This window comes from Anarrhichthys ocellatus, unplaced genomic scaffold, assembly GCF_004355925.1.
Source record: "Anarrhichthys ocellatus isolate YVR2014 unplaced genomic scaffold, GSC_Weel_1.0 scaffold28, whole genome shotgun sequence".
Taxonomy (NCBI): Eukaryota; Metazoa; Chordata; class Actinopteri; order Perciformes; family Anarhichadidae; genus Anarrhichthys; species Anarrhichthys ocellatus.
In genome coordinates, this window is record NW_022280058.1 from 2,398,115 (window position 1) to 2,424,449 (window position 26,335).

At 42.7% G+C, this 26,335-nt stretch overlaps 1 protein-coding gene across 14 annotated transcripts in view; it reads right to left on the reverse strand.

The window, feature by feature from the left end:
• The window catches only part of sorbs2a (sorbin and SH3 domain containing 2a), a 58,332-nt gene that overhangs the window by 22,116 nt on the left and 9,881 nt on the right, over positions 1-26,335 (reverse strand). For 5 of the 14 annotated variants that reach the window (XM_031862970.1, XM_031862969.1, XM_031862966.1 and 2 more), the window contains exons 1-8: positions 18,521-18,710; positions 8,509-8,564; positions 7,546-7,635; positions 5,422-5,448; positions 5,145-5,269; positions 4,253-4,912; positions 1,532-1,652; positions 218-393 (exon numbers count right to left, since the gene is read on the reverse strand). In XM_031862970.1, coding sequence (XP_031718830.1) covers positions 218-393; positions 1,532-1,652; positions 4,253-4,912; positions 5,145-5,269; positions 5,422-5,448; positions 7,546-7,635; positions 8,509-8,518 — 1,209 coding nt within the window. In that variant the 5' untranslated portion in view covers positions 8,519-8,564; positions 18,521-18,710. The other 9 variants (XM_031862957.1, XM_031862959.1, XM_031862958.1 and 6 more) reach the window with 9 other exon arrangements.

Genomic DNA, 26,335 nt, shown 5'->3' on the forward strand with positions numbered 1-26,335 from the left:
AGAGAGAGAGAGAGAGAGAGAGAGAGAGAGAGAGAGAGAGAGAGAGAAAGGGCTTTTAATATGGGGTCAAAAGCTGCTGACAGCTGAAAGTAATCCACTCTCGTGAACCTGATCAAGACAACAGAAATAGGTCAAAGGACTCTCCAGCTATACAGCACCTAACTGAGTCAGTCTGCTGCATACCAACGTGTTTAGCTCTTTGCATGTTTGACCTCACCGTGCGGATGGCAATAGGGATGCCAGAGTCGTCCACGGGGCCGATGCCTTCGTAATGAGGGGCTTTGATAACGGACACCCTTTTCTCCTCCTCTGAGAAGCGAGCGATGGGCACCGTGCTGCTGACGCTGGTGTGGCCCAGCACCACAGACTCTCTGGTAAGTGACTCGCTGCCCTCTGAATATGAAGCGAAAGAGGAGAGAAAAGAGAATGTCACAATGTCAGTTGTACCGACTAATAATCAACACAGAAATCTAACAAGGAATGAACAAGTCAACACTGACTCGTCCCAAGATTAACTTGTCTTTTGTACATCTCAAGATGGGAGCAGTACCAGAACAACATTTTATACTGTGCACCACAACTGAATGGCTCTGTCTTCTACTAATAGGTCTCCACATATCATATCCTGGGCTTTTAACAAATACATGTACCATTAACTATTTATAAGGGCAATAATGAGAAGATTAATTCACAAATATCCCTTAATGGATTCTTAAAAGATCTACACATTCTTGGAGATTTTAGCACTTTAATAATCACATTAATATAATATATAACCAATGACGAGTTATTGATTTTTATGGTTGTGAATTAAATAGGTTGTGAAACATGTCAAGTACTTGTACTTCACCAACAAAGCATAATGACCTCACTAATCATGCATCCGCTGGTGAAACTGGAAAAATGCAAATAAAATATAAAATAATGGATGTCATCAAACTTCCTTTTTTCACATGCTACAACAACTGAAATGCTAATTCACGGTCTAACGCAGATCAGAAATAAATCTCTCTCTAAACACAGCTGGTTCCACAATTCCACAAAGCTTTTATGTAAGACATCTCTGTGTCCCGTTTGATCTCAACAATCCTCCGAGGAACATATTAACAATATTAGTGAGACTGCATTTTTCCACTTAAGAAACACTGACAATATTCGTACCATTCTTTCCACGGCTGATGCTGAAACACTTGTGCGTACATTTGTCTCATCTCGGTTAAATTACCGGAATACACTATTCTCTAGTTTACCAAAATCAATATTAACAAACTACAACTTGGACAAAATACTGCTGCTAGGATATTCACCAAAACTAGAAAATGTTATCATTTTACCCCTGTTCTTATTTCACTGTCTCCCTGTACATGCTGGATCAGACTTCAATATCCAACTTTTGACTTATTAAACATTACACGAACTTGCACCATCCTACTTATCACCTCTAAATCAGTTGTCATATACCTACTGGGGCTTCACAGTCTAAAAAATGGTCCTCGGCTCAAATAAAAAGGGGTAAAAGATCATGACTCACCTGAACTCCGGCTCTGTCTCTGGAGCCCAGTGTGGAGTGAGGTGGGGGGAGGAGGATAGGATAGAGGAGAGAGGGGCCTCTGTGGAGCACTCCCATTCATAGCGTGAGAGAGGACCTGGCCCTAAGAGTGACCCACAAGCCAGAAAACAGAGACAATCAGTCACTACCAATCACAAACGGCAGCAATAACCTGCACATGTCCTTTGATTTTAGGGAGTATTGCTGCTCTGCCCTCCAACATTAGATTATGAGTGCAAGTATAGCGAAACAAAAGAATAATTAAGAAATAAATCCATTATTAGTCATCATGTTGCTATAAACATGTAGATTTAAAGAGGTAGAGGAGGCTATTGTGGAAATGAATGTACATGTAGGCAGATGTTGGGGCTGATGTGATTCAGGAGCTGCTGCATCTGAAGTGACTGTGTGATGTAAGAACAGTTAGTGAGGGGAAGGGACACTTATTGAATCACTCCACTTCAAAAACAGACAGAAGAGATTAAAACAGTGACGGTAAGCAAACACAAGTCTTTCGGATTCACGTACATTTCATAATACATTAGTTGTGACGAACAAGACAATAGACACAATGGGAGGCTCCTCCCATTCAACACAGGAACATATCATTTCATAGGACAATAGGGTAAAAACACAGCATTTTAATTTGAAGGCAAGTGTGTTTTGATCAAAGATTCATGAGAGCTCCGAAACCAATGGCTAGCAAAGATGCTGCTATGGCAGCAATTTAAAGTGACGAACTGTGTCACTGTGTTGACAACACTTATTGCCAGTGTATGGAATACACTTCTAAGACACTTCTAATTTAATTTGAACAGTCGTAAAAGTAATGGCTTGTGTTTTATTCTGGCATTATGTGCATAACGTTTGTATTTTTTTTGTGTTCAATTCAGTTTTCCTGGGTTTTTCCCACAATACTACAGTGATTTTGAGTCGGGCTCTGAGGGCTACCAAACATGTTTTTGGGCATTTTGTATAGAAACGGTGTTAGTCCTACTTCTAACTTCTTCCTTTTTTAGTGCTTGGGAGTACCACTCTTTCCCTTACATCTATTCCCACAGAACAATAACGAGCCGACAGGAAACGTATCTACAGTCCTCATGGATGTTATGTCATAAAACCCTCCACTGCTCCCTGGACAAGTTAAGTCTTTCATGATGCCAACGACCTGCAGCCAACAGCTTCCAACTTCACCCTGCTACAACCTTTCTGAAAAATGGTTTTGTCTCGTCATGAATTTTTGATATGATCGACGCCTTAAGAGACGGTACAATTGCATCCGATAGCAAAGAAGGCATAACAGAAAAACATAGACAAGCACAAAGACATAGTGATCTAATGAGTAGAGAAACATGAATACAATAAGGGATCATTAGGTTGTAGTTGAAGGTTAGTGAAAGGTAAAAATACGGTAGTGAAAACACATTCTGTGAAGGTTTGGGTCAGCCATCCAAATGAGTGTGGGGAGGAGAGGGTACCATTTGTGTGTTATAGCAATGCCATGTTGGGATAATTACGTTAGTGACAGAGGCTGCTGCAGCAGTGGTTGTTAGCGCATCATCACGGCCACCAGTGGATGTGTAGGCAGAGACATGGCTGAGGGTGGGCGATGGCGTGGGTGAGGTGCCAGGTGAGTCCAGGCTACAGATCTGCAGCTCGTCCAGCAGACCCGCCGTGGACGACGAGTAGTGGCTGAGAGCTGACACCGTCACGGGGGAGGCCGAGGACGACACGCAGCCCCCGATGCTCATACTGCTTATTGTGGGAAGGCCCGGCCTGCTGGCTGCACCAGCTCTACTGGGAACGTACGGGGTGGGCGATAGAGCCTTGTGCATTAGGCCTGACAGGTAGTAGAGTGACTCTGAGCTGTGGCAGCGATAGGGGGAGTGCGGTGCTGTTGGGTCAGGGGAGGGAGGGCCCTGGTGTTGAGAGGGGGAGGGGAGAGGGGGATGGGGGAGGGAGTTGATTGGAAAAGGAGGAAAGGAGTAGAGGCGCTTAGTGAGGTCACTCATTTGCCACGATGTCACACGTGATGTGTGGAAGCAACACGTGAGCCTAACAGAAGGTGAAATGCTGCTGTGAAACCACACGGAAGTGTCACCAGGCTGCAGCATCTTTCTATGAAATGGGATTAATGCTGTGAATCGAAGAGGGTCTGTTAGTTCAAACTCTGTGGAAGGCAGCAAATACAGAGTATACAGACATTAACAGTGACAGAAATAAATGAAATAGTTGGTTATCACAGAAACAGTATGAGTTCACACATTATGTAGAACCAAAAATGAGTTTGGTTGGTCAGATGGCAGCACCAAGCCTAACGACCTAAAGGGCAACACACACGAGCAGCACACTGTATGACTGCAGTTCTTGTTTTCTAAATGAGGCCAAACACCAGTGTTGGAACACCGCTGTCATACGACCCGGTGTTCGTATGCGTCATGACACGAGAAAAACAGCAGTTATATCACATTTAGCCTCTGAATTTGGCACATCCCGGCTACTGTAGCTTGACTACTTTGTCAGTTTGCATGGCACGTTTGGTGTGCGCGTGTGTGGGTGCGTCAAACGATGTGACGCAGCCAGTGTGTTACCCTTTTATCACTCTTGATGTCACCAAGACAAAAACCCAGCAATGGCGTATTTAAGTGGCCTTAAAATGGACACAATCACTGCTTTTGTTAAATTATGTCGTCAGTTATGTACCAACAGCTCTGCAGGAGAAGGTCTTGGTGGAACTGCAGGAGGAGCCTTCATTATCTCCACCTGGGCTGGAGTTCGGCTCAGGGTTTGATCTGGGGCTCGATCTGGGACCTTTAGCTCCGTTGTGGTGCTTGAAGCCCGACGCTCCGGATGTTTGAGATCCTCCGGGCCCAAGCGGACAGAGAGCGTGGCCGCCTGTGTCAGGGGTTGAGACGGAGTGGGACCCCTTTGTGGAGGCGGGGAAGTCGGTGGAGGGGAACCTGTGGTCTGGGTCTTAGGTTGGGGGTGAAGGTAGGAGTTGCGGTGAGCCGGGGGGTCGGGGATGGTGACAGGGGTTAGTTTGAGGGAAGACACCTTACGCTCCTGGGCCTGTGAATTAGTGGTGGCAGATGCACTAGAGCTGCTCATGTCATCCAGGAGAGTGGACTGGTGTGCCTGCTGGACTGAGTTTGCGTTGGTCTCCAAGTAAGAGTAAGAGGAGGTGCTACTAATAGTGTAGGACTCTTTCAAAACTGCCTTCCCATTCTGCGTGAATGTTAGCGTCCCAGGGGTAAAATCATTAGCCAGGGCACCAAGGGAGCTGTAGTCAGGCGGATTAGTGCCCGTGGGTGAGAAGTATAAACTCTCTCTTCTGGGGGGTGGCAATGGCACATGACTCATATCCTTATTGGCCAATTAGAAAGCAACAACCAACGTAAGTTCAAACAACAACAAAGAAAAAGAATCAGTGCAAAGCTTGACACAAATCATCAAGTTGTTCCAAATACATACTAGGAAATACTGCATGGTTCTGTGTAAATTACACTAGAATACACTTTTCACACAGACCTGTTTTGATTCAACTCCAACAGCTTTAATGCCAACATGTGTCAGAGTGACGTGCGAGACATTTCACCTGTGTTGGGGACTTTTTGTCCTGCAGGTTGGGTCTGACACTGCGGAAGCCTTTGGCAGCAAGAGATGAGCTGCTGGCGTCTCCATTCCTAAAGTCATCTGTTGCACTGCGTGACCGCCAAGAATCTGGAAATGGAGTTGATAATATTAACATCACGTACTGCAGTGTTTTCATTAAGTTCTCTGGTCTCCAATGGGGTTCTTTCCCAGCATTTGTATACATTTTATTTCCTCCAAAGAGTCTCATCTCCAATTGAACACAAGGAACAGAGACTTACCCAAGTCTGATGAGTGAGAATCACTCCCTGGGGAACAGAGAAGACACAGCAACAATAAGTGACATGAGTGAATGCGTGGTCACTTTCATCCCTGCAAAAGACGACAATACCACTGCATAGGGTTACATCTAAAGCAGTCTTCATGTCACAAGACGGGGTAAGGGAGTAGACAAAGCTCTGAAAAGACACAAACTGAACTTTTGAAGATGGAAAAATGAAAACTACACCAATTCGCAGGCAAACTATTGGTTAGGACTTAAGGTTTAAAATATAGAGGAGAAGAGCTTAAGGAATTTCATGCACATGGAGACTCGATAGACCACTTCACTCCCAAGTCTAATAAAGGAAACAATCCTCCAGAGCACACTAATGTGAGCCCCATTATTGAACACAAAGAATACAATCCACACAGCAGAATGACCACTGTGCACGGAGCCACGCTTAAAAGGGTAGTTTCGGTTTATTTCACCCTGGCATATTTCCAATAAATGTGGTTATTGTGGCTCTATGGGTTGTGCACTCACCACTTGATAATTATTCTGATTATGACCGTCTCTGTCGATTGATTCCACATGGCTGGTTATGTTAGCTAGCTCACAGCAATATAAACAGCTGGTTTTACTCGTGGAGATATGGCTCAATCTGGAACAAAAACGGAACTGGCTCCTTAACCTCCATTACCCCCTCGTCTGTAGTTGGAACCATCCCAGAGCCTACTTTCTGTTTTTCTAGGGACCAGCGTTGCATATTCTGGAGTGTGAACTCCCAAGTGTAACAGTATGCTAAACAGCAATGCTGAGTGTACTGTACACCCCTGCCAAGGCTGAGGGTCCCTCAGAGGCTGACGCCTGCACAATAACGCTCTAGTAGCTTCACGGTGGTTTGATCAGTTCCACCATGCTCCTAAACACTCCATATCGGACAACCGCTCATCGGTTTTCAGACAGAGCCCTGCTCTTGTTTAAAAGAAGGCTGACGATGCTAGAATGCAGACTTTGGTGCAGCCGTTAACCTAGATGCTGACAGAGTCCAGACACAAACGCTGCTCTTTCAGCGGAGTAAAGGAATAGCTGGGGACGACCAGCTGTAGCGTCTGGAAGCTGAGAGGATACTTAAGGTTATGCTCTTCCCCCTGCTACGTAAAAAAAAATCTCTCTTCAGTTATTCAACTCTACTTGACCTGTAATTTCAAATCATGTGTGAAAAGAAATGGGCAACAGGAGGAAGGGGCTTCTACATACAGCAGATCTACAGTAAGTTTGCTGAACCACTGATCGGGAGCAATTAAGAAGAAGAAGAAAAGAAGAAACCATTTTTATTGTCATACACAAAATTTGCCTTCTGCATTTGACCCATCTCTGTATATAGGGAGCAGTGGGCTGCCAATGACAGGCGCCCGGGGAGCCAGGGGTTCAGTGTCTTGCTCAGGGACACTACGACACGTGACACGTCCCAGTCAAGGATTGAACCGTTGACCCTGCGGTTGCCAGACAACCCTCTTAACCCAGTGAGCCACGGTCATCCCCCAATTAAGCAGAATGGTGCCGTTTTAGTCGACACACAAGCCCATTTCCAAGAACATATCCACGTTCTCCAGGAGCCCAGGGTCAACGGAGCTCTAACCAGTTAATGTCGACAGAGGAGAACGAGTAGCGGACAAAAACAACCTTAGACAACAGGAAGAGAACAGTAAACTACCCATAAAGAGGGGGAGATGGAGCTGTGTGAGAGCATGAAACATGAGAGCTTTTAGAAGGAAGGAAGATTCAACAACAGGTAGGTGCAGTTTAAGTTATGACTGATTTAGGAAGCAAAAACAAGCCCAGGACGGGACAGACTCAACAAAAGGAAATGAAAGGATTATGCAACAAACTGATTTGGCAAAAAACAAATAGCATCCTGCAGTCCAAACATTGTTTCAGCATACAGAGGCAGCCATAGCCGTATGCTCAAGCCATATCAGGGGTGATGAAGGCCAAACATGACTGAGAAACGAGCCACTTTTTAAAGACTTACCTCATGCTTTGATAGTTTAAGCAATTCAATACCTGAAGTGGCTACTTCTATACAAGTCTTCCCATTCAAACGGGTTCATTTGTTGTGTGTTTGCGGGAGTGTTAGTACCTGAGCCTAGATTTGGTGAGCTCTGGACCCTCTTCATGGGAGAGAGCATGAGTGACAAGGCCGCGCTTTTGCGAGAGCATCCTCCGCTATCTGAGAAATCACAGCCAGGCAGGTGATCACAGAGGCCGAAGCAGCAGCACACATGCACATGCACGGACGCGAAGACACGAATGCACACACGAATGCGTCCAGGCAGAAACAAAAAACGCAAACAGGTGGAGGCAAAGCACATGCGTTTAAAGAGCCTGTACAGCAAAATTTCAAATCATTTGTAATTGTAGAAGTTTGAAGATTTAAAACAACAACAAAAGTTTACCCACATATTTTTCGAGCAAACGCTTAGATGACTTTACACTGAAGCTACTGGTCAATACAGGTGGTTTCAACTCTGTGCGTCCAACTCTGGTCTAACTGGTGGCTTTATTGGTCGTCTTTCAGCACATATTTTTGTCAACCTTCTCTATTGTAAATACAGGCAAACAACTAAGATGAGAGCAGCCACAGAGCGGTGGTGTGTGTGGTGATCACTCATTGATTCTCCAGCTGCAATACACACTTTAGCTCGGGACGACTGCCAAGTTCAGGACAAAAGCTTTGGGAATGTGTTGATGGAGGAATACGTCACTGTGGTTAAAAAGCAACAGGGTCACTATACTTATTGGTGCTTTCAGTCACAATAAACACGGCCTGAAATAGAAAATCACCAAAGTGGTGAAACGGGGTCGGGATCAGAATGGCAGCTTTTATAATAGCTAGGAGGTCTGAAATGTGGAAACATATTGACTGTTTTTGTAAAGAATCAAGTTAAATGAATAGTTTTGTGTTCAGTTCATTTGTAATACAAGAAATACAATTTGTATTGCAAAAATTAAAATATTATTCTGCTTTGCCAAACAAAAATGATGGACAACAATTTTAAACAGTGCCTGGTTTGTGTGTGTGCAGGTGCGCATGCTTAAATACCTGTATTCATATTGAAGAGCACTTCTTACTGATCTGCTGCAGGGGGACACACTTTCCTGTAAAACAAAGAATCAAAGCATTTCAGAAATACAATAAACATCTTGTTAAACAGCTAGTTGACTGTTTAAAAACAGAGCAAAGCTAGGATTGTTCCAGTGATTTACATTCACAAAATAATCTTCCTGAGACTGCTACAATAAAGAATTCAGCTGTTGCGATTACAGGAGGCAATCTCATTTAATGTCGCATGAAATCTTTTGACTCAAATCCCAAATATAAGCATTTATTTTGGAAACCTGCCAGTTTCCCACTGCCCACTCGGTCACTTTGATTCAAATCACACGACTTAAAAGAGCCAAAATCTCTGTGCAGGAAAAGGTCTGCAGAGATTAATGATGTTTAGGAATAGGGACGGCTGTGTGGGCTCGATTTCTACTGAGCTTTCACACATCTCACTTTTCCAACGTTGAGAAAAGCTGAGCTAAAGGCTAAAGTGCAGACCTCCTGGTGACCGTTAACTGCACTCCAGGCAAATTAAAGTGGCAATAAGACCTCAGAGCAACCATCCACATTTGTTCAACGATTCATATGCAGTCAGCTGAAATGGCAATTCGGTCTGATTATCAGGCTGAGGTGGTGTAGACATGTGATCGTCAACAAAAGGTGCTGCCAAAGTCAGGCCCCTAGCACCCTGAAGAGAACAGGAGGGTTAGAAAAGTCATGGATACTGTGGCATGGCTATGTATCACCAACAGATACTGATCCAGATGTTTAGGAATGCCTCAGAAAGATAACATCATTATTTTTGATATGTCTACTAAGTGTTTTCAAGAGGAGCAGCAATGTTCTTCAACTGTCTGAGATTTAGTGCAGCAAAAAAAAGATCACTTTATTCTCTAGTTAACTTGATTTACTACGCAGCACTGGACAAAAAAAAGTAAACGTTTGAATGAAATCAACACGTACTGCCTGTCATGTTCACAAAGATGTTTAAGCCAAAGCCTAAAGCCGTGGAATCCAAATGTGGGAACATAACTTCTTCCAGCTGAGAGACTTAATGACCGTAGCAAATGTTTCACAGCACAAAGATGAAACAAACGATGTAAATGATAGATACAGAATGCCATGTTTACTTAACTGTACCTCTGTGCGACGCCTGTCTCATGCTATATGGAGACCTTTCTTTCTTGGAACTGTTAGGGTGCGTGATTGATATGAAAAGCCAAAGGCGCAAAACAGACCGGTGCATCGCTGCTTGAATGCATGCGCATGTGTGTGTCATCACGGGACTTAGTGTGCATGACAGATACTGCAAGTGACAGCCTGCAGTGGCTGCGGCAGGGATCACACATGTCTGGTATGTAAATAACTGACACACACACACACACACACGGTTAACCTTGACTCACACACATACATGTAGATATTGTTGTGAGGTTATGGGAATGTGATGTACAGTAGCTGCAGGCTCCAGAACTCTTTTACTGATGATACATGCACCTATATAGTGGTTTTAATCCTGAGAAGAGAGCGTCTGTGTTGTCACATGACTTTTTTTCCTTGGAATATTCTTGTCTATTACAAACCACCACCGTTAATCTGGCAGCTGCTAATACTGTACACAACAATATGTTCAGTTACAATAGAGCAGAGCATACACCTAATTGTATACCTGGAGTACTCGGCTGTGTCTCCTTCAGTGCCCCAAGTGAGTAATTCTGTACAAATGATGTGACACTACAGAACATAACATCTATGTCTGGATTTGTAAACAGAGATTGTGTTCGCCTGTCTGTGAGTGGTGATCGTCCCAAGACATAAAGTCTGTGTGATGATGAAAGCACACACAGTTTGTGCCTGAACTCCTGTTGAATCCTGTCACCGCTCTGGGTATGAAAAAAACCGACAACGCATTAAAAAATTATGCTTTTTGCTTCAACACTATCACGACTCACGTGCTTCACATCGACAGGTAAAGTCCCGATGGTATGCATGTATATTCTGACATGAATGTGTGAACTGCCTCAGCAGTTGGCTCTGGTGATGAATGGCACTAGATGCATGGCGTAACATTGACAAGTACAGTATTTGACCATGCTGGAAACTTTAAAAAGGCAAACACACTAGGCTTGGGCGGTATCTGTTAGGCCTGGGCAGATATATTGTTATCTGATTTCTTTAAACTCGCAAATATCTTTATCAGCATTGGCCTCAAAAGTCCAGTGCAAGTCAGGCTATAATTAGAACATTAAAAGGGCCTGTAATGTACGTCAAGGTTATCACTTTGTCTCCATGCTGACACAATACCTTGAGGACAAAGTTAAGCTTTGTTTATACTCGCACTTGGTGCCGTAGCGTGAGCCTGTACAGACTATACTCTCTGCGCTGTTCGCTGCATTAGTCCCCGAAACACCAGAGGGCGTACAAACAAAATGAACTGTGAAGAATCAAAAAGACAACGAGTGTAACCCATAGACTGTAGGTAGCGATAAACCGACCTCCACAATGCCGAGGAGGGATTGTAATTATCTGTAAACTCTTATCGCATATTCATGGACTTTAATGCCTTTGTACAAGTAAACTATTTGATTTGGCTGGAAAAATATTAATTTAAATGAAGATTTTTAAGACCAGCTGTTTCTAAAGCGTCTAAAAACGAATTGGTCTTCTTTGTATAATCCCTTGAGACACAAATATTCAGAGGGGACACGACTAAGTCAATAAATAAGTCAATAACAATAACCAAATCAATAACTCATCCTCGTCAACCCACATATAGCTACAACTACTTCATTGGCACCATGTGAGACACAGTTAACGCTGGTCAGGAGGAAACATTATTACTTGTGGTACTACATCAAGCCATGCACCGTGGGATACTTTCAGCCCCTGAAGACCTCACCCTCATCCAGAGCGCACTCGTAAATCTATCTCCGAAAAACACACACACACACACACATACACACGCACGCATGGGGGTAAATCATGGGTCTGGCGTCGCAGGCAGTCAGCGTCCAAATGATGGTCAGATTATAAACAGGATCATGTTTCTTGGGGACAGATCGGCGGCGACACAGCAGCTGTGGCCGTGGTGTAATGTTATGGCTGCACACTTGAAGGAACCCCGCCAGGCTCTACACCTCCAAGTGACTCTCACTATCTGTTCAGGCCTTTTAAGCTTTTAAATCACCAAATGGGCAGCCCCTCTCTAAAGCCGGAGATAGATCATTAGCAGCTCATGCATTTTTTTCAGCATGTGTACAGTTTGCTAGATGCCAATGTTGCCATTAATACTCTTGCAGCTCTTCTCTGCTTAATGTAATATTTACAAAGTGTGGGTATGAATGTGAACAGACCAAACACTTGTTATCTTATCATTTCTAAGAATGAATTAACTTAAAATGCCACTACCCACAACTCTTCTCTACATTGAGAGCTATTTTATCTTTACACAATAGATGAATAACAAACAGGAGACCATCATTTACCAAGAGTTTTAAATTCCTGTCCTGTGTTAAGTGTCTTTACTTTCTTACCGTGGTTTATCCACCGACTGTAATTTAGGCATTGGTGGGTGCATATAATTACTGGACTGCAAATACCCAAGTCAGAGCTATAAGCCACAGAAAGCAATGATGTCCAACACCACAAGCCCATCAAGTGTCATTAGTCTGCCGAGTGACCGACTGGGACCCATTCGGTTCATATCAGCGGACTTAAAGGGTTTGAGCTTTGACTCCTTTTGAAACTCAAGACACTGTGGTGACTACAGTACGTTAGTAGGCTCATCCTCCTTTGTTTCTTTATTAGAAGAACGTCACTATTGATTTGAGCTCATCAGAAGAAAGTCTTGCCATTTTCCTCCCGTGTATGTTTCCACAACAGAAGAGTTTTAATAATATCGTTGACCTCGACAAGACCCTTGCAGACACAAATTCAATATTAAAGACATTAGATCATTTGCGGTGAGTAATCTATATCTGTGCTACTTAAATGATCTCATAGAATCTGTGTGTAGACGGCATTAAGATGACAAAGCAAAACTCAATCAATGCCACGAGAGAAGGCGGTTAAAGCATATCCTTAAATGTCACATCCTTATTAACAAAAGTTACACTGAAAGAATGTTCTGAAAAACAATGACATGGTGAAAAATGTGAACCAGACAGTGTGATGGAAACACAAAAGGAAGGAAAGTAAAACACAAACAATGCACTGGCCGGGATGCCATTAGTCACTGGCAGTCTGCCTTGGCATCAAAACAAGTCTACAAACAATGATGTCACCTTCGTTCCATGGGAAATGCTAACAATGAAAAAAAAAATGAATAATGATGAAGCAATATTTAAGAATTTGCCAAAACTTTTTTCAATTTGGTGCTTACTGTAAACGGCTATGGATGGACGTCCATAGAAATGGCAAATTTCCATTTAATTTGTTTGATTTCAGAATGGCTTTTTAAGTCCTTGTGTGTGTGTGTGTCTGTGTGTCTGGGTGGGTGTGTGGGTGCATGTGAGTGGACAGCAGGAGAGAGTGAACAATCATTGGAGATAAGCCGCCTATGGCTCCAAGGGTCCTGACCCTGGAGTGGTCACTCAGACTGAAACACACTCACAGATTAAAGCTCCTTAGAGAATCTATTTAAAGGCCGAACCAACAACTCATCAGATAGACACTTTATGTTCAGCTGGTCTATGTACCAATGATTATCAGCTGCTGAAAGCTTGATAAGGTATTTTAAAGAATACAAATAAAGAAATATTCATGGACACCAGGGGCAATATTCTGCAAGAACGATTCAATCGGTGAGTAGGGGGGATCAGAGAGAACAAATCCCTTTTAAACAAGGCAACAGAATGTCCCCAGAGATCCAACATCAATCTCGGTGGAGACACGGCTGGTCTGAGAGTGATCTCTCCAAAAAAGGAAGAATTTAGAACTTCATTCCTGAATTGGAGCCAAATTATTTTCGTGGTGCATTTTTGTGGTGGAGTGCAGCGTTGTGGTTAGAGGAAAAAAAACAGAAAAGGCTTGGGAATCAAAATAAGAGTTTAGCTATAGGTTATTACCCAGCATCTGTTGTACAGCTTCAAGTATTTCAAATACTCAAGTATTCATGTTAGACATCAGCCAAACAAGTAAACATGTCAACAATATATAATTCACATGAATTGAAATGATAGCACAGTACAGGAGAAGGAGAGCTGAAACACAGTGAACTTAAAGCGTATTACATTCACATCCTTCTTCATTTTAAAGTTTGGATCATCAAACACTGATTGTCAAACAACGCTTTACTGAAAGCTACTACGAGCAGAAGGAACTTGATCTTTTTGCTGCAGCAGCCGAGTGTTACATTTGATGCTGCAAAGACAACTTGTCACTTGTTGTCTCCCAAACCTTCATTTTGGACAAATTAATAAAATAATATTGGCTCTATGGCCACTTAACCTACTGAAGTGTAACTACATGGCACAGTGGACCTATTCATGTCGATGATACATTATTAAATAATGAGGCTGTTCGGATTTATTTTTAAGGCTGTGATGACTTCAGATAGAGCGAAGGTCTATATTGCATACATGTGGGACCATCTGAATTTGTGGAATTTGTATTTCCATACAAGCAAGAGAAGAAGAAGTTATTTTCGATGTTGTATTTAAAAGGCCATCTTGTCATAAAGGCTCACTAGAGTCACTCCAAATAAAAACTTGGAAAAGGCAACAAGAACAAAGGTCCCATCAACTCAATAAAATAAAAGAAAATCAGAAATAAAAATGTGAAAATACCACATTAAGACTTAAAGCACTACACAGTTGCACGTGTCCAAATCCTTGACTGAAGTGATCAAATATTTTATTTGAATGCATTCATCAGAACGATTTCCCTGGTCACTTGCCAACAATATTTGTTTTGTCTTGAACGTTTTGCAAAAGGTTATTAAGAAAAACTTAGTTACATTGTTTTTTTTAGAAACTTCTTGGCCTGCATTTGAATTTAGAACAGTGACTTACACTGAGCACTAATCACAAATAGTGTGATATTCTACCATTCCAAGGTTTGAATCAAATACAATACAATAGCTGCTTTAATGCATTTCTAAAAATGAGAAACACACCTTCTCTGACAGCATAAATGATAGTTTAAAACAAAGTTTTAAACCTTTTCTTTGACACAAATAAATGCTGCTTGTTGTGAGACGCAGGCTATTTCAGAAGGAGTCATTTATCAGCTCCATGTGACTGTTCCACCACCACATTACCGCCACTAGTTGAACAACAAAGTTTCTGTTATCAGCCTTGTTTGTTCAACCTTGCCACTCATTAGCAGACCCCCCTCCAGCTGTATGAATGGATAGGGGAGGTCAATACGCTGACCCTGCGTGCCCACTCACTGCCCATACTGCTAACAACAGAGGCCCGTGTGTTCTGCAGATTGCATCACAACCCCACTAACGAGCACAGCCATTGGCCTGAGAGCACTAATGCAATTATGCAACACCGGCCCGGCACTGTGTGAGTGCCGGGCTGTGGGGGAAGAATGAATGAATTGGATGTGACAACTCGTGGGTTTGTTATCTTACCATTTCTATACAGAAGTAACGACGCATTCGCTTTATACTGCTCTGACGTTCACAGAGAAGAAGACAGAGATTAAAAAAAGAGATACTTAGACAAGTGAAGAAGAAAATGGCAAATCAAAAACATAGCTGAACACTGACAAAGATACGAATCACAGAGAGGATGAGAGGGTCCCAAAAGGAATATGTTGAAAGAAACAAAACACGGGCCGAAAACGGAAAGGAGCCAATATTAGCATGTAGTATTACATAAGCTGTCTGGCTAAAGCCGTCTGGGGACACAGCATCGCGAGTAAACAACACCTCAAGAGCTGCCACGGTTTCATCTCCTCCTCTGCGCGACGTGGATGCTACATGTAGAGCTCGGCCATAAAGGCTGCAACACCATCGAACCCCGGCTACTAGCCGAGACAACCACAACGAGCTAATATAAGCCGAGGAGGCACAACGACATGAGCAGATAGAGGGACAGAGTGCTACAAGGTGCAATAGAGAAGGACTTTTTCAAATGGTTGAGTGAAGGAAGAACCTTCGGTAGGTAAATGCCACGACTATCACCTAATGCAAGTGAATATAGGATCCAAAGTAAGAGGAGTAGCATGGCTTAGACGGGTCATAAAAGACAGCAGAAAGATTGTAGATGACACCGAATACATGTCTGCTTTTAAATAGGACTTTTCCAAAACAGGTTCAGGTCTTTAAGAAAAAGATCTCATGACAAAATGCTGATTTATGTGCCCTACAGTATGGGCCATCCCAGCATGACTGAATCCTTCAAATTGAACGGCAGTCCCTTTAACAATTCTGAATAATTGTCTTTCACTCCAATTTGAATCCAATCTGGTACCGATGCATCAGGCCTAAGATGCTAACTGAATGTGGCATATCTAGTAATTGAGAGGCCCGTGCTGCTCCTAATGGAGAAGAGATATTCAGGAATGCAGAAATGAGCTCCTTCAGACTCTACTGGGATAGTAAACACTCCTTTCTAGAGAGTGAGCGAGGTAAACACTGCTTATTATTCATCACTCTTGTGGGGAAATTACTCCATGACAGCAAAGAAGCCTTGCGGATCATTAGACCTCCACAGGAAGAAGAACGAGTGGTCGATGATAAATAAAAGGCATCTTCCAGAAAGATTTGACACCTTTAAGAATGAATATATCTGCAAATCTAATCCAAAGTTTGTTTAGTAAAGATTTTCTTTGCCGTTCTTTTATAACATTTTCAAAATCGAATGATGAAAACATAGAAAAACATTTTGAAAATACTCAAGGAGTACACTAAAGCAGGATGGCTATCAGCTGTGGCTAAGATTACATCCCCCCCATACATAGTCTGGATTCCCCAGGCAGGTACCAGTGTTAAGTGTCGAGCATGAAGATAAGAGGAACTTGATTAGCAGGGGTGCTATATTTACTGCCAATAGGCAGGACCCTTTACCCTCTAAGCTGGTCCGGATCATCGGGAAAATCCATCCGAGGAATTTCGATGTACTCTGGGTGGAAGGCACGAGGAAACGTCACCAGTTTACATTTTACAATTCCTCCATTTCACCAGGCGGTTAATAAAGAGAGATGGCAACCTTCATCATCACAACAGGAAGTATCTCAGAGAGCTGAATATGTTGAAATCAAGTCATCATGGGTTTGACAGTGAGGAATGACATCTATGCTCAATCACCTGACACACCTGTGTTGATGTTTATGGTGTCAAGCAATACGGCATCTAATGACAGTCGATTTGAGCCAACATATTCGAGAGAGAGAATCACACATTCTCATGAGACTGTAATTCAACAGCCTTGTGTTATTCTGCAAAGGCAACTTTTGAATGTCTTTGTCCCTTTGTACATCAGCTTTTAAACAAACACATAGTATCAGGAAGGAATGAGGAAGAGGAGGGCAAAACAGAGAGACAGCAACAGTGGAATTAAAGTTTCAAGCTGCTAACAGCGAAACAATACTATTTATGCACAGCCCTATAAGCTCTCTGATTTGTAGGACATGCATACCTCAAAACATGCAGGAGTTTATTCTAGACATATAAATAAGTAAATCTGTGTTCAAACCTGACTTATTTTGGGCTCTCTCTAACAGAGTAACTACTTCCTAAACCCACATCGCAGGTTGTAATAATCCAGCCGAGCAATTCAAGCCACCTCTGTCCCAAATAGTGTGGCTTATTTTGCTAACCAAAATGTATTTACAGGAGCACTGTTGAGTTCTGCACAGAAATTAAGTTTTAGTGGGACTGGAATTAATAATTTATGGTACTAATAATGTGACGTTTACCATGGAAAAATGGGCTGCCCTGGGACGTTCCTCCTACAGGGAACAGACAAAGTGCCCCACTGTGTGTCTGTCAGGTCCAGGAGACAGGGAACCAAGCGAGCCCGTTCTACGAACCGAGGCTGGGAACCACCCCTTACTGTGTACCCAAGGGGTCAAGGTGACATTCCTCAACACCTCTGAGACTGGCCTAATGGAGGGATTGGAGCATGGCTTTTGTTGAGTGGGAAAGAAGAGACCATGAAAAAAAGTGTGTAACAAGAGATGGAAGTATGTAAAAAAGGGACAGAGGGAAGAAAATGGGATTGCGGGCCAAATTATGGAAAGGTAAGACGTAAAAGGGAAAAAGAACAGGAAGTTGTAGGGGACTGATTTAAAAAATGTTCTCGATATTTAGCGAAACAAAACACAAACATATAAGATAAAAATCAACTTGAGTTGATTCAAGGGAATTTCTGCTGTGTGTAAGCCTACATTTAATTGAAACTTTCCCTTTTTAGTTTAAAAGTTAAGTTAAATGAATCTTCTAGGGTTGACATATAACACTTTTCAATCCACAAAACTGTAGTTTGCTGATGCTATTTCTGAGGTGACCGCGGTAGCAACCATTGTTTTATTTGACACCATTTCCCCTGCTCAATGTCACGGAAGACAAAAGTTCTACTCTCTCGGTCTATAATTGAGGGATTTGGCAGAACAGATAAATACAATTCCCTTTTGGTGTTATTGGGTTGTAAAATCTATTCCGATCCCTTTAAACTGCAGTCCCTTTAAAGCATCAGTGCGTTCACGAAGGAGTCGACGGCAATATATGATCTGTTTTTGTGTGTTTTCAATCGTTTCATTAAAAAGGCCATTTTTGAAACTCAATTGTTCATAACTCATGCATACATATATCATATGATTTCTCTTTCATGAATTAGGAAGGTAAATTAAACCTGTATTTGTCAATCCAAAATGTAAATCTCCAATCTTCTTTCAAAAACTGGAATTTAATAAATATTCTATTTTGGCATGAAAATGCACATGAGCACATTATTCACCCATGAAATGCAACCCGAGTATCTTTTGTGATATTTAACCCCAAAAGCCTGACCTGCAGGTGCAACAGTCCATCAAGCGGAGGAAATTTATCTCTTACCGTCATAAACCCAAAAGACTGCAGACTTGCTAAGAAGAGTCAGGTATAGGTGAGCTGTGAGCCCAAGCGCCTTTTCCTCCCTCTTTCTCTTCTTATATTCTGATTTTTTTTTTTTTTATTTATTTTTTTTTTGGTCTTCTATCCTCCGCTCAGGATAAGTCTCTCCGCCCGGTCAAGCTTTATTCCCAGATCTTACCCCGTTTAATGCCTGGGGAGCACAGAGACAACAGAACGAGGAGAAAGTGAGAGAGCCAAAGAGTGGGAGTGACAGGGAAAGAGAGTCCCCCGTTTGGGTGAAGCAGTGATCAGATACGGCTATTTTCAGACTCAGACATGCTCGTCTATGGGACTGGAAAGTTACCCCCTCCGGTGTAGATGGGTGGGGGCTAAGCGACAGGTTTGACTATCTCTATTTTACCACACGCGCACGTTTGTGCATACCAGTGCATACCATACACACAGTCTGCACGCACATATGCACACAAGGACAGACACACTCACCTCCACATACTGTAAAAAACACAAACTATGTAATTCTATGGTGCGGAATGCATCAGGTCCGTACATCTCTGACGTGTTATGTACGGTGAAATGAAAGCGGGATGGCGGTGGGAGTGAGCAGACAGAGAGAGGGCTTTAATGTCACACAGCAGCCGGTGTCGTCAGCGTGGGGCTATGTCAAGTGGACCACTCCACGCAAAAAAAAAAATGACAGGAGTGTCAAATTGTTCTCGCATGAGATTTTCTCTCTGACGCTGACACTTTTGATTGCCTGGGAAGACGGCTTGCTCCCGAGATGCACACGGAGAGAGGCAGACACAGCGACTCTCTCTCTTTTTATCGCTGGTAGGCCGCGTTCAGTCGGCGTCACATCGGGCTGTAAATATACACAGACTAATTACGTGTCCACTCACCTGTGTCATTAATAATCGTACTGCTGTGTAATCCATATGGGACTGTATATTTGGAAATGACCACACACACACACACACACACACACACACACACACACACACACACAGGCTGAATATATGCAGCACGGTCAGCCAGAGGCACCTCTAGACCCCAGACTCCCTGCTATTCTCAGAATGATGATGTAACAACTGCTATTAGCATCTCACATTTGGAGCCTGGATACCTAAAACCGACCAGGCAGCTACTGTGCAACATGCTATTTAGATCACTTCCATCTCCTCCCTTCACACCCATACTTGACAATAAACAAAACGGGCACAAAAATCAACATCTAACGAATTACTGTGCGGTAGGGTTCAGGAAGAGTCCAGCAGTCTCTACGAAGGGAATCCGTTAATGTATGGTAATGTGGCTCCATTAGCAGCTTGTGTCTACATTTCAAATGGACTGCTTTCGGAGATCAATTAAGGAAAGTCCAGAATGTTTAATAGCGTCAACAGTGGACTTAAGGGACATGCTAAAGCCAAGGAATGGAGAAAAATAACTAGTGCCGTGGATGGCCTTAGTTAAGATGTTCCGGATCAATGATGAAGCGGCAATGTAGAAATCCAAGCTACACGGTCATAGATGGCTCCAAATAATATGTAGCCCTCCTGCAACTATGTGTCCACCAATCACTCGGGCTTCAGACGTTGGGGTTTCCACAGCACACCACAGTAATGGGTGTGCCTGCAGACGTGGTCAAAAAAGCAGCTGGCCCCCCCACAGACATTTCTGACCACGAGCCGAGGATCACGGAGCTATGGTGAAAAGCTGACAACTGACAGGTGCTAATGATGTCACTTCGGAGCCAGAATCAGGAGACCAATAAAGTATTAGTTTAGGTCGCTATTGAAGATATTATCTATTTACTTCAGACATTATCCTTTAACCCATGTGACTTTACAAAAGATGACGAGACAAAATCTCCCATCAACATCTTGAGCAAACATCACTAATTGATGTGGTTTCACAGTTCTGGATCACAACCCTTAATGTACTAAAACTAAAACGCGACTTTTTTTTGTTTTCATGTGAAGCAAAGATTTATAAAAACAATTAAAACGGACATGACACAGCAGCAGCAGCAGCAGCAGCAGCAGCTTAGGAATGATCTCATTTAAGTACCAGAGCAAACTATTTTTATGGCGACCGACACACACTCACTCAAACACACTGACACTCTGACCTATGAGCAACTCCGGACTACAGTGGGCCGCGTCGACACGGTCTCGCCAGTACAGTTTCAACACCTAATTCATTATCAGCTTCTGCAAGGTCCCGCCATTCCCAGTTAAGTAAGTGGCAGATTATAAAAAGCAGGAGAGCTGCGCCTGTACACATTACTAAGTGTCACTTACTGGAAAACACTTAAACCATGGGAGCAGAAAAGGGAAATATGTATCCATCAATATATTGCTCAGCAGAGACGATACCAACGCTTGCGTTTGTACGGCACACAATGCAGCGGAATATGAGCTAGCAGATACAGTAAATACAATTTTTAGATGTGAATTAAGAATAAGTAAGCCATTTATGATACATTTCAAACCAGCGAACCATAATCCCAAAATGTTTAAGACCTCTGAGGTCTAACAGAAGCATTTTTCTCCTACAGAGCACTGTAGATATAAACAATTCATACAGTCTTTGATTAAGAGAATCCCAACAGCAACACTCTCACAGCCCTGCAGCACAACACACATACACACACATCTTGCTCCATTACATTAAATAATTAAAATAGTATCATATTTTTATTGTTGTATCTAATAAAGCATATAGCTTTACCCAAGACATTTCAGAATTGCCTTAATCTGTGATGGGCTGGATACTACAGAAGCAAAGAATTGAGGTGCTGCATGTGTTTTTTGATTACAATGAAGAGAAATTCTAAAAACCATGTTGTTCAAATTCTGCATGTGTTCATCCATTGGCGATGATCTGCAAGAAGCAGGCAGCAAACACTCGTCAAGCATCGTCAAAAGCGGAGCAGATTGATGCCCTACTGTGTACTCAAGGTAGTATTCCAACACTTAGCGGGATAGATTCCTTAATACCTCTGCGTTGAGTCTCTAATTAGTTCAAAGCACGTCTCAATCCTTGACTGCTTAGAGACTGTTTTTAAAGTCTGCCTTTTTACACTGCTGCGATAAACTTGCGTTTATTCGTACGCCGACTGAAATGGATACATTCAAATTCACTGGACAGAAATAGAATTTAGGATAGTTCAAAAAGACAAGGATCCTGGCTGGTCAGGACATGTCTAAGTAAAGATGTACCCGTACATTATGTTTTGATAATATGCATATTCTTCAGTATCCTCATTTCTGTCTCTGCCTCGAAATGCCTCCACATCTGATCATTGGAAATGTGTAGGCACAATGTCCAGGTGTCCCCATCAGCTGCTTCCCCTTGTGCTCGCTCTTAGTTATTGCAATTATAACACTTCATAAACGCGAGATCTGATTATAGATGGTGATTGGGGAAGGTCGGGGGAACAAGCTTGTCCTGCAGCTGTAAATCAGTGAGACTAAGATGATTGAGCAAGCTTTTTAAAAAAAACACTTGAGCCATGACATCAGCCTCTGAAGACGGGCAGAGGGATGGGAAGATGGAGGAGAAAGACAGGCAAACAGAGGACAGCAGAGCAAGTGTGTGAGATGGAGGGAAATAAAGAGAGAGAAAAACGTAACTCTGACAGTAACCCCCTGTTACATTCTGTGCTTTCACGAGAAAATGTATCACTGTCTATTCCCCCGATGGCCTGCCTTGATCACCTTTCCTCCGCCCACTCTCTCTTCCTCTTTGTCTCTCACTCAAACATGCATGCACACACACACACACACACACACGGTCTCCCTCTCGGTAACTCTAAACTGGCAGGTGCAACTGAGTTGACGCTAACAGAGACATACTCTCTGGCTCATTGGCCATCAATCAAGTCAAATGCAATGATCCCCCATTAAGTGTGTATATTTAAGCCTCTCTCTATGAGAGCCTGTATATTGGCCCCTCGTGAGACAGATAGCGGCCAACTGTTGCTTGTCATACTGCATCCCGCTGTGTCGCTTCCTCTCTCCCAGACACAAGTATGTCAGTCAAAGAAATACATAGAGATACCCTCCAGTAATGCCTACACACACACACAGGCCAGGTAGGCCACACCGGGAGTGGTGTGAGGTTCCCGGAGTGATAGTGTTACATTTTGTGCATCCTGGACACCTCCCCACTCTTCTCACCCAGCATTCAATTGGGACTCGGATACCATCCATCGCTGCTGGCCCTTTTTCTTTCCTCATTACATCATCCCTTTATATCAGTGAGCAGGCAGCACCAACGCCACGCAGGGGATGACTACTCCTTACTACTGTCTGTCAGGTCTGGACTATGACATGGGCAACACAGCAACAGAGTGCTCTTAAAATGTGACATGAAACACTGCAGTACCATTCATGAGTCAGAGACCCAGGGTTTCATCCATGCTCTCTCAATACGAGTAAACGCAACAAGCAAATGTATTAGTGGGCTGGTTTTGGGAGAATAAATTGGAATACAAAACTTTAAAAACAAAATCTCTAAATGGTAAAGTATTAATGAAGATAAACCTGCATAATTGACTAAACTAAGATTACTGTATACTCTTTTTTTTTTTTTTTTTTTACCGCTAGCCAAACAATACTGCACTGTTGAAGTGTAAGCAAACAATAGAGATTATCCTAAGCATTTGGGATGTAGGCTAAACATGGATATCCCAATTCATGCTTATTGCTACCAAGCAGCATGGCTGCTAATCTCTCGTCCTGACTGTCTTTGGGCTACTACTAATGTTAAGCAACATTTATACAGCTTACAATCTTGTGGTTTTTGGGGTATTTAACATCCTCCCTAGACCTCATGCACTGGAAACAACAATCCCCTGGAATGCACTTTTGTGGAAACAGAGGCGACTCAGCGCATCCCGGATGAGCCGATTCATTTGCCCTGTTCTCACTATTGTTGCTTGTAACACACGTATAAACCTCCCAAAAATAGCCTGTTTACCTCCTCAGAACAGCTCGGTATTCAGCTCTGGGTTGGTAACCGCTGCAGCTGCTAAAAGCGACGCGGAGGAAAAGATACTATAGCCACCTTAACACCACCACTGCTGACACGGTCCGTAACGTTACCTTACCTTACAGCCGCCTCACTCGACCGATTCTGCAACATAGCGCCAGGTTATTCAGCCTCTTCCACGCGTAAACACGGCAGTCCTCACTTGTAGCGGACCACAGGAGCTATACAGCGGCTCGGAGGCTAGCGCAGTGTCCGTTAGATGAAACCGTACACCTGTTTTGTCGACGCGCATGGATGTTGCCCTGGTGTCGGTCAGCTAACTATAAAGGCACCTCCCTCTCTCGGGGGGTCACTCGGGCTCGGATAGCAATGCGGTGAAGCTGCCCTGTCCCCTTTTTTTCCCCCCAGGACACAAACCTCAAAGGAATCGGCGGCGCAGCTGCACAAGTAGTTACAGCATGTCTTTTTTACTACAAGCGACAGTCGCACCGCAGTCCCACACCGCGTCTATCCAGAAATGGACCGTTTCCGCTTGTATTATTATTGAATGATGCCATAGCTTCGTGCGCAAAATGGCTTCTGTTATTTTCATTCAGCAACAGTCTACCGCGAGCTTCCCATTGGGTCTTCGTGTAGCCAATTCAATCAGTGCTCGCACAACAGAGGACACACAACAGTCGGCCTGTGTGCAGCTCACCGCTGTTAACAGGAAAGTGCCACTTTACCTTCCATCTGCAGCAGAAGCGCAGTGGAGAGTTTATGGAAGCTACATGCTGTGTGTTAATGGCTAGAACATGACAATAATAACAGTCGGGATCAGTGAGTGATCCACAGACCCATGCTGGGAATAAAGATAGAGCCTTGCCAAAATGTCTATCTGTGTTTCCCTGGCAGCATACCATGTTGTCATCAAACAGGTTGAAGGCAAATGTTGAGCTATTAATACATGACAAGTAATTTATAGGTTAACGTTTGAGGTATAGCTTGTGTTTTGAGAATGGGGTTACAACGTCTATACAGAACTGGAAATGATAAACCTCATGTTAACCTGCATTGTGGGCCAAAAAGCATTAACTTTTACTTCATTATTTTCATAATAGCTACACTTTTAAAGTGAAAACTAACACTGAGTAGAGATGATCAGGTAGAGTAGACATTTTGTTTGTAGAAGTTATTGATTGAAGCAATTATTTTGTTATTTGATAATAGTTATAGGATAACACATTCCAGTAGCCTATATCGATAGTGTTGTGAGCAGTTTTGGATAAATCAGTTTCTGTTGTTAGTCTCTTCCAACCATTAAACATTGTGGTGCATCCGAACAGAATGGCTCAGTGTGAACCCTGCAAGTGTTGATTTTTCAGTTGTTGACAGAGAGCTGACATCATTTAGTGGCAGCGGAAACCGAACGTGTTAAACTCTAAGAGGTGTTGATTTATATCACCTCTGGCATGATTTATTATGCACAGCATTTAAAATTAAATTCACTTTTGCTGTGAGGTCTTTAACGCCAGATGTTGAATTATGGTTTTGTATCTTTAAGTGTTGCCCTGTATGCTGTATTTATTTTAACTTTGTCTTCATTAAGCAAAGCAACCAGACCGTGTCTTGATTTTTGATAGCTTAACTTGGGAATTCACCCTTTGTGTGTCTGTTTTTCTCCCTCTCTCTCTCTCGCACACACACACACACACACACACCAAGCTGTTAAATTATTTACAGACTGGATGGGAGCCCTTTATAGCTATGTGCTGGTTATTGTGACCATGGCAGAAGACATGACCTTTACACATTTAGCACATTGTTTCCCTTCTTTCAAATGAAATAGAATGAATCCTTTGTATATGGTGCACTTAAAGAAGCAGATAAACCAACAGGCTTAGTGAAAAATCTATCCATCCATCTTAATTTCTGCACAAATCATAAATGAGAAGTCTCAGTGCAACATCAGAGACACAGATCTGCAGAGCATCTGCACTAGAAAGTGAAAGCAGAAGCCCTATTGCTCATGAATTCTTAAAACCTAGACGGCTGTCAGAGATGGTCTAGTGAGTTAATATCGAGTCAAATACAAAGCAAATATATAACCCTTTCACCTTATGAAAATGTCACTAAAAGGAATGCATCCATTCTTGTGTAAATATCTAACACATACTATAACACTGCTTTATGTAAATCCTAATAATCAAACCACTTGCACGTAATTAAACTGATAAATGACCTTGTTTGCTTTTTTTCCAATGATGTAGTGCTTTTATTACCTGGTTTTAAGTTTATATAAAAAGTATTAGGTTTCAAATATTACTTGATTTAGTATAGTGAATATTACTGACCATGTTTTACTGTTTAATGTGGGGACTTCTTACTGGGATTCATTTACATTTCATCTTAGATATTAATGATACTTTAAACGAACATTATAGGATTTAAGGGGACCTATTAGCAGAAATGGAATGTGATATTCATAACTATGTTGTCATTATAATCACCTGAAACTAAGAATTGTTGTGTCTTTGTTAGCTTAGAGTGAGCTTTTCATATCAATTTAGGGACCGGGTCCTCTTCAGGGAGCCCACCATGTTGCACCGCCATGTTCCTACAGTAGCCCAGAATGGACAAACCAAACACTGGCTCTGGCGAGAGCCTATATTGTTTTTATGATCCCTGAAGGCCACCGTAGTTCTCTGTTACACTTGTGAGTGCAGTGCAGAGCGGCAGCCGTGCGCTAGCCAGTGGGTCACGCTAACACGTACTAATATGCACTAATGGACATGTGCTTCTGGCCCGCCTATGTCGACAAAGCCC